At 40.6% G+C, this 9,784-nt stretch overlaps 1 protein-coding gene across 4 annotated transcripts in view; it reads left to right on the plus strand.

Annotated features, from left to right (window-relative positions):
• Positions 1 to 9,537, plus strand: part of ano2b (anoctamin 2b) — an 84,856-nt gene extending 75,319 nt beyond the window's left edge. For all 4 annotated transcript variants that reach the window (XM_086201031.1, XM_086201032.1, XM_086201033.1 and 1 more), the window contains 2 exons: positions 4,866 to 4,971; positions 6,465 to 9,537. In XM_086201031.1, the coding sequence (XP_086057157.1) occupies positions 4,866 to 4,971; positions 6,465 to 6,869 (511 nt within the window). In that variant the 3' untranslated portion in view covers positions 6,870 to 9,537. The remainder of the gene's footprint in view (positions 1 to 4,865; positions 4,972 to 6,464) is intronic.
• Positions 9,538 to 9,784: the final 247 nt, after the last annotated feature.

Below are 9,784 nucleotides of genomic sequence, written 5' to 3' on the forward strand. Positions count from 1 at the left end.
CCATTAGCTGAGAATGAGCCCTTGAAAAAGTAGGGATAGGGAGCCTGTCCTGCTACATCTACAGTAGCCCAGAATGGACAAACCAGACTAACGTTTCAGTTTTTCTGCTTATGTCCTGATTTCTTTTGTCCTGCTTCTTTAAATGTATACTTGTAGTAGCCTATTCAAGCTGTTCCCTTCTAAATAAGCAAAGCAGAAAGTGCTCTGTTGTTTTTTCACTGTGATATTTACTTTTGTTTATAATAAGAATAAGAATACCTTATTTATCCCACACTGGGGAAATTTAAATAGTTTCAGCAGCATTTACAGAGAGAAGATGAAAGGATAATGTAAATTAAAAAGAAATATTCATGAAATAAGAAAAAAAATGAAAAAATGAAAATAAATAAATATTAACATTTATATTAGACAATTATTTAAAAAATTGTACATGAAGTATGAAAAAATAAGAATATTTTATGGCACCATTATAGCTAAGGCCGCAACTAACGATTTATTGAATTATCGATTAATCTGTCATTATTTTATCGATTAATCGATGAATTAGATTGTCAAACTTTTTGGCAATTAACTTTACAATTTAGCATGAAGTTGTTTTAGGCATGTTCTAACTAACAATAAAGACAATAAAAATTAAAAATAAAACATTTATTTTTCATTTGAAAGAATACATTCGAGTAATTTCATGTTCTTGATTCTACAATCTGGCACAGCAGGTGTAGATGTATAGATGACGTAGATGTCCCTGCTTTAAGGTGCAGGGCTGTGTGCTAAAGCCTGGTTTCTATTACTGCTCAAAGCTTGGATCCGATCTAGACCGGCCTACTGCAATTACACATACACATACACATACAATACACGCACGTAGTGTTTCTGCCCCAGACCGGATCTGCAACCTGCTAAGTGAATTGATCACGTCTTTGCGTTCATGTTTCTATAGCACAAATAGAGCAATAAATAGACTGATGGGACCCGAGTCCTGACCAGTACTGAACTGTAAAAAGAAACCAGGCTTTCCGCTGTGGAAAGTACATTTTAAATGTGAAAAGCCAAGACAACTACCACCACATGCTGCTGCAGTGGACGCCGGCGTTGTTGTTGTGATCTGCGGTCGCTAGTGCGCGCAACTCTTACTCGTCTCCCCCTTATATATTCGCGGCATTACATGTCAAAAAATACTCACTTGTCTTTGCCGATGAATTATCGATAATCAAATTGGTTTGGCAATGTATTTATGAATCGTCTTTCAATCGATTTATCGATTCGTTGTTGCAGCCTTAATTCTAGCACATTGCTGAAAACAGACACGCGAATGTGAATGTTCTCTGGATGCAGTTGTACAGCCTAATGGCTGCAGGCAAGAATGACCTGCATTATCAGGGTGTCCACAGTGTGGTGCAGGGGGTGGGAGGTGTTGTTGATGATGGACGTCATCTTGGCCAACATCCTTCTGTCTGCCTTCTCCTGGATGGAGTCCAGTGGACAGCCCAGGACAGAGCTGGCTCTCCTCACCAGTTTGTCCAGTCGCTTCCTGTTCCTGTCCGTGACTCCACTACCCCAGCACACGATGACGTAGCACACTGCAGAGGCCAAAACAGTGTCATAGAAAGTCTGAGGTCCTTCAGGGTTAGCAGGGCCCTACTCCAGTCTCCTTAGCGGGCATTGGTATTATCAGTCCAGTCCACTTTACTGTTCATGTGAACACCAATAAACAATAAAGTGGACTGGACTGATGTACCACTTCATATGTTGCTGATTGCACAGTAACTACTTGGTTCACTCCAAGAGTTCAAGTACAGGTGAACCCATACTGGAGCTGGATATGCACCATCAATCATACACTGATATGCAATACTCAGAGTATCCACATGGATATCATATTATTTGCATCCTATCTTGGAATATTCAGGAACAAAAATCTCTGGATTGTTGGAGCTTTGTGCAGTGTAATGCATTATCGTCCATCAAGAGCCAGAAATAAGAGATGTCATTGTCTTCTGTGCTGCATTATGGAGCTGAAACCACACATTAAATCCTAAATTCGACAACATGGCAGTCTCAGTGGTGGTTATTGCTGTTGTGTGGATCAGAAAAATGTATTACTTGTTATTCAGTGACCCCAGCCCCTGGAAATGACGATCATGTCATGTCGGTGAAACACAGTCCCATAAACAAGACTTGAATGGGACTCAAGCACATACCTGATGTTATTCAACCAGTAAAATATCCTAAATTGTTAACATAGGTATTGTTTCCATGATCAGGTGACTTCATACATTTTCTGTGAGAATGCCCTGCTCACGTATTCATGCCTCTGTCGGCCAACCATAGCTGTAAAATGATAATCGATTTACAGGAGGAAGCATCAGAGAGGAATGCAGTTAGAAAATAGACGTATTTATAGTTTGTTTCACAGATGCAGCCGGGTGGGTGATGATGTGTAGCATGTTTGAAAGCAGTTTGTGGCTTCCTCAACACACAAACGCGCACGCGTGCACGCAAATGCAACTGCTGTCTTCTTTAATATTTCCATATGTGAATGAGTGACTCCATTCAAATAGCTGTGACAGAAATGAAGCGAAGTGATGAGATCCTCTTCACAGCTGGGCTCAAGCTGTCCATCAGTTTGGCTTTAGACCAGGGAATACTGGAGATTACATTATAGAGGATATGTTACCAGGACTCTGGAATATGAAGGACCAGGATTTTGACTCTTGTGACTCTTGACTGTTGTGCCTCTGAAAGTCTTTAACACATCATCCACAACTTAAGATCAGCTGGTTTAGTTCTGTCCTTGTTGCGTTGTAGTCAGCAGCTTGAGCAATGACAGCCCTGGCACCTGCCACAGGTTGTATTACTACTTCATTTGTATTGCATCTTTCCTGATTCAACAACCAGAACTAAAGCTACAGTAAAATCCATGTCTCAACTGTCATACTTATAGACGGACAGAAACATGTGATGTAAGCAATGTAGGATTTTCTTTTGAATAACGTAAATGGGACCAAATTTAGATTTTATAGAGAAATAGCCGAGACGTGGGTTGATACTGACTTCATGCCTTTCTGTTTACTAAAACAGTTGCGTGTGTGTTTGTGTCTTATCCTGAACGAGGCCACATCTTCAGCCTGCTGTGTTTAATAAATTCTTGTTTTATCAGACAGGCCGGCCACAATCAAAACACATCTTTTGTCCCCTTTTCTTCATTTTCACGCTCCATATCTGCATCTGCCTCATCCCCTTTTATTCTTATTTTGTTTTTGTCATGTCTCCTTATGTCCTGGTTTGAAAGATGTTGACCGTTAGCTGAGCATGTGGTTCAGTTTTACAGCTTGTGTTTTTTCCAACATGATAAAGAGAGGCTACAAAGAAAACAGAGAAAAGGAGTCCAAATAAAAATGGATTGAAACTGTCATGAGCTGAGTGGAGTCTACATCCACCAAATAAGATTAGACTTCACAATGCATAATTTTAACGTTTGCGCCTCGTATCTACACATGTTCTGAGCCCTCTTAAAAATATAACCACATTCAACCTATGGCTAGACTAACAACGTTACCATAGATGCAAGCTCTGTCAGACTTTGTACTGGAATGCTCGACTCTTCCCTCAGATGTTGACAGTCCGATAGTTGTTGCTGCTCCCATGGGTGTGAACCGAGGTGATTTGGACCAGTTATCCATTCTTAAGCTAGTAAGGAAACATACTGGATACCAAAGAACTTAATTTTTCTCTCTGTGATTGGCTAGTACTTGCTGCCTTTAAGTGAGTGAAGAGAGATGGATCAGGGTTGGAGCCAATCAGAGGGTGAGAAGGACCAGATCTTTGCTGACTGTGTGTGGACAAAACATTATTAAGGATTTTGATTGATTACTATAGATTTTGGGGGCGTTTCTGCATATCTCCTGGGGGAACATGTACCCCAGTGTGGAAATCTTGGTTGCAGATGAGCGAAAAGAACCCCTTCAAATGTCCAAAGTAACTCTGTTCCATTAGCGCAACAGTACATCAGCTGAATATCAAAGAGGAAGGATGTTGTCTTCGTCGTCCTCTACCAAGCACATGGTGCAACTGCAATGTACACGTTTAGTGATTTTGTCCCTTTTGTGTGTTTACTCCTCTCCTGTTGCCACGGCTTCCTCTGGTGAAGGGTAATACTTCCAGTGCAGCTCAAATATGTTAATATATTTGCTTTGCAATGGTGACAGGTCTATGTTTTCATGGCCTGGAATGTCTTACAATCGTGCTAGTCTAGGTTCCATCTCATCATCATTCCAAGCAAAGAGAGCTCTTTTCTCCCGTATTTTCTGCAACTGGTCACAGGTGCTGCTTCCTGTTTACACCGGCACAAGCATACAGTTAGTGTACGATCTGTTACCATGGATAGAAACTGATTCCGATGTGGTGCTCAGATGATCAGTTTTTAAAAGAAAACTGATGTGTATTTAGCCTCAGTTAGGTTCTTATGAATCTCTACCAGTAAGGGGGAAGCGTTGGTGGAGGGCCGGAGGACGAGGGGGTGGGAACTCAATCAATCACAACAGTGGATTGTTTGTGATTAATGCTTGGCTAGTCAGCTGCACTACATAGCTAGCATAAATTATAACGGCACTTGATATTTTCTTCACCTTGTAATTGCAATGCTGGGAATACCACAGACTGGAGATGCAGACCAGCTGAACCAAGGAACATGCAGGAAACTGTACGCTTCTGTGAGTGGTTGATTCAGCCGACAGTATTGAATGATGAGGACCCATCACATCACTCTCTGGAAACCGTGGAAAAGCGCCTTCACTGAAATGTCAATCAATCAATCAGGAAGGGTGATGTCTACTCTGAATGAACAAATGAGTATTTTGTTGCAGGTATAAAGACTACAGGGAGCCCCCCTGGTCTCAGGATGCATACCAGTTCTCCAAGCAGTACTGGTCTGTCCTGGCTGCAAGACTAGCCTTCGTCATCCTGTTTCAGGTATGAGCATATGGGGAATTCAATTATGGGTTGATGCTAATTTCTTAAGTTCCTACTTTTTAGCTACAGACAAAGACAGAATAAACAAATAGATAACAATGGGGGAAACTGACACGTGTTGAGGATTTATACAACAGCACAATAAAAGACTACTGATAGGTTTCACATGTGTCAGTATTTGTGTCGTGTTCTCATACTCTCTGGAACTAATTCATGAACTAAAAGACAGAGTAATCATGTTTTTACATGTTTGTGTTTGGGGCCAGTCAATCTTAATTAGTTGATTTACTCTCTTTCGGGTTCGTGGATATAACAGTTGCCCAAGTCAGTAAGCACCAAACTCATTGGCCCGCATGGTTCTCCGACATATGTGGACCAAATGGCCCTCAGCACAAATAAGAGAACAATAATCCCATTTTGAAGACATTTCTCTTGGGACTGGATCCCGTCTACTGCCTAATTTATCACTGAAATTCTCTCCTTTCTGCTCTGTGTAATTCTTCGTGTGCTCTTTCATCATGTTCCGAGAGGCCCGTATCCACCACATTGTTTTTCCAGTCGCCAGTGTGCCAGTTTAATCATTTGCAGTGGAAGTAACACATTTATACACCATGCCACAAATGCCAGTTGTATGAGGAGGTGCTGAGAATCTATTCTGCACTGAGCATTTGGTGTTAACATTTTTTCTTCCAACAACACGTGTTGCTGGACAGAAACTCCAGTCGTATTTTGGCAACCCCTACAACTGATATTTCTGCAGAATTTACACACAGAGATGATTCAGCTAAGTAACGATGTAATTACGTGGGTCATGATCAAATTGTGAAACCACCCTGCACAAAATTCTATTTAAAAAAACAACATTTTTAGAAGTTTTGTTCATGTTGTCTTGCTAAGACCTGAGTGTACAAATCTGTGTCTTGTGGTTGTTTCAGTATTGTTTTAATCCATTTATAGCAACTAAATTAGTTTAAGCTAAGTTACTAGCTGCAATCATCCAGACACAGCTCCGGGAGACGTGGTGAACATCATCTGGTTGTGTAATTGGTCCAGACAGACCACATGAGGTTTTTAGAGGCCTCTGGGACCACATGTGCAACAGCAGCATTGTGGCTATTTCGGCCAGAAAGAAATTGTGTATGGACACGGAAGCACTCATATTTGAATGCAGAGCAACAACAAAGAAGGAGCACTGCAACCAGATAAGAAAAACCTTGAATCCGATCCCCCTGTTCGGTTCAGTCTTTATTCAAGGTATTATTCAACCTTGTGCTGACATTTTGAATTTTGCTAAGACCCTGTATCATTGCAACAAAGGTGTCCTAGGTGAAAAGAAATAATGCTTCTCCTCCAAAGCTCTAAGTGAGGAATTTTCATTAGGGATCTGGGCAAAAAAAAAAATCTGATCAGGAATTTGTTCTTAATCTCTATTCCCCACTGTCATTATTCTCGCCTTTGACTGATCCCTTTCTCCTGCTCCCTGCCTCCTCTAGAACCTGGTGATGTTCCTTAGCCTTGTGGTTGCTTGGGTGATCCCAGATATCCCCAAAACCATTGTGGAACAGCTCAAGCGGGAGAAGAAACTGCTAGTTGATGTCTTCTTACGGGAAGAGAAAGAAAAATTCCAGCTCATCCAGAGCCTCTTCGCCAAGGATGGCTCCCTCCCCCTGGGTAGCCATGCCCTCCACCCGGGCCAGGGCTATCCCACCCAGGGCCACTTCAGTACTCTTCCTCCAGGTCTCACTCAAGGGCTGGCTGGAAACAGAGGAGAAGGGGGAGGAGCTGGAGGAGGAGGAGGAGGGACCAGGGCAAGATGCAGGGCAGCCAGCTTCAGCCAGTTCAGCAGGAAGATCCCCCCTTCACCCAGAAATGAAAATTCAAGACACACAGCTGTGTGACATGTAACAAAGCGCAACAAGCGGACATGTTGCTCGGGTGACTCAATCCATGTGTGTTTGTGCCTGTTGTGTCCCGACGTATGACTGTGCCAGAGCGGAATGCTGTGATGAATAAAATCGGAACTTTAAACATGAAATTCATTGCTCGCAATGTGGTCGAATGTGTGTGCGAGTGTGTCGTACCTACTGTCCTCATTTTTATGTTTATCTTGCGAGGCACATTAGCTTCATAGCGTAGACAAGCAATAAATACTGTAGTAGGCTGAGATACGAAAAGAGACCATAAAAGAAGGGACAGATTCAGCAATGAACACTTGGTGGCTCAGTGCAGCTTGGAACTTTTATGTGTTCATGGTCTTAATGTATCTATTTTGAAACAGAATTTGTAGCAACTATAAAACACCAGATTCTATGTAGTTTACACATACACAAGCCTCTTCATTTCCTTTGGCTTCTAATATTTTACATTTTACTGTGTCACAACTTTCTCCTCGATCAAGAAATACTTCTCCAACTTTACATCTGAAACTGTATCATCAGCCACAACTTCACATCTTGTACTTGCTGATTGAGATACGTGCAGATAGGTTTTTTTTGTTAGTCATAGACTCCTGTTTTAGAATTAGATGCTCTGTAAAGCAATCATTTCTCAGAAGGACTAAATAACTACATGTAGTAACCTGTGACAACATAGAAAGCCAACATGTTATGCGTATGTTGAATCGGAGTGAGCCAGAAATGATTTTGTCAAAGTAACAACGACATCATCAGCATTAGTCAGACTGTATATTCAGACATTCCTGCAGATTAGTAGATTTTCTCTTCTTTGGCCTGATTAGGAAGATCTCAGTGGTGTCATACAACCTCTGTAGCCTTATTGGTGGTCTTCATTTATTCATTGAAACTGTGTGGATCAAACTGGGCCATCTGCTTCTGACTGGGAACCAGATTAATCCCTGATGTTCGATAATTAAAGCTACAAACAATCACGGAGTACTAACATGGCATAATTGTAAACTCATTAAATTAGTTATTGCATGTTAAAGTTAAAATTTGAATTCTAAATACATAAAAAACTGCTATGATACAACAGCTACTGTTTTATGTTCTTTTTCTTTAGCATATTGATGAGAAGCATTGATTTATTATACATACTGATTGCAGGATGGTGCCCATGTATTTCTGATTAAAATGACTTGCCCAGAGAATAAGCCCTCAACATTTTTTAACCGTTGGGTTTGGTAGTGTCCCCCATGGCAGCTCAGGCTATTTTCCTTCACTCCATGGAATCGTCAGTGAAAAAAATATCATTAATTCCTTAAATAGTTGAAAGTAAATATAAATGTTTCCTATATAATCATGAACAAAGAGTGAGATGTTTGCGGTTATTTTTATTTATTTGTTGTTGTTTTTTTCACCCAACATGGTTTTGTGCCTAATCCTTTACCAGACTGGAACCACAGCATTATCGCAGCGATCTAAAACTATGGCATTTTCCACTTAAAGGCATGTCAAACTAACTACAACCCTTCTGGTTCAACACTTACGAACGTTAGCGCTGGACGGGACTAGCTGGCTCATTCAGTTGAACCAAGGTGTTCATCAAGGCTCTGTCATGGTTCTCAGGAAGTGTGATATAGTTTGTCTTCAGCTCAGATCAAAGTGCTTGTGGATTACTGAGTACATGGCGTGATGAAAAAAAAAAAAGATTATATGAGGCAGTGCACTTGAGAGTTTATAAATAGACATTTTTGAGCAGTTTTGCAGGTTTTTGTAGTTGGTTGTTGGGTAACGTCAAGCTAAATATGAACGACTGGCAGTTTTTTTGCAGTCTAGAGAGGCAAAGATGTAATGCAGGAGGGAGAAAAGGGGTCTTTGTGGGTTCAAGACACCTATTTGTGAGTGATAATGAAAAAAAATTAGTTTAAGTAAAGCTTTAATAGGTTCCTACACCCATATTCTGCCCCTCCGCCAAGTTTAATAAGAATAGAGGCGATAGAAGATGTCCACATTGAAGAGGATAAAATCTATACAACTAAATTCCTACTTTTAGTTTGGCTCTGTTTAACTGCGCTTGAGTTAAAACAAGGGGTAAAGATATAAACATGGAATGGACAAAATATTTGGCACCATAATTACAGCATACAAAAAAAAAATCAGGTAAATACTATGAATCAACACCTCAGATTCACTTGGTGAGCAACTTTAGAATGTGGACTCCATCTTAGGACACCATGTCTTATTTCAATGATTAAATTTAACTTGCCAACATGCTGCAAACCTTCAGCGTTGTTCCTGAGGCCTTGTGACTTCTCTTGTATTCCTCAATACAAGAACATTTTTTCTGCTCAGTTAGAACTCAGACACAAGGAGATCGTGATAGTGGTATATTGGTTACACTGGGATTTGTCATCAAAGAAGAGGAATATCCAGTAGCTGATGCTTAGGTGTAGAAATTCAGAAATACATGGCTATTAGATTGATTTTGAAATCATGTTAATGTGTTGTGTGATCTGTTCTTTTTCAGTTTTAATGAGGTTTAGTATAGTTGGTTTAGAGAAGATTCATCAATAAAGATGGAACTGAAAACAGGCTTCTGTGCTTGCTGAAATGTGGCGTTGCAACCAGTTGAAGAGCAATAAAGTCAGAGAAGACTACATGTATAGATGTTTACTCGTTTCTTTTTTTTTTTTGTTCTAAAGAACTAGCATGTTTGTCGCTATGTTTGCGAACTGCTTGGAGCCTCAACACTTAACAGACGCTCAAATCTTCTGATAAAAGATGTGGTTGCAATGGAACCGCAAGTGGACAGTGAGTCTAAATAAAAGTGTTCTTGACCACTCGTGATCTGTTCACTCAAACCACATTCCAAGGCAGTTTGGGATGCATTTGACTACCTATCTTTCATAGCATAA

This window comes from Aulostomus chinensis, chromosome 4 (assembly GCF_037954235.1).
Source record: "Aulostomus chinensis isolate RoL2024-O1b breed Wild chromosome 4, RoL_Achi_v1.0, whole genome shotgun sequence".
In the NCBI taxonomy this organism is placed as follows: domain Eukaryota; kingdom Metazoa; phylum Chordata; class Actinopteri; order Syngnathiformes; family Aulostomidae; genus Aulostomus; species Aulostomus chinensis.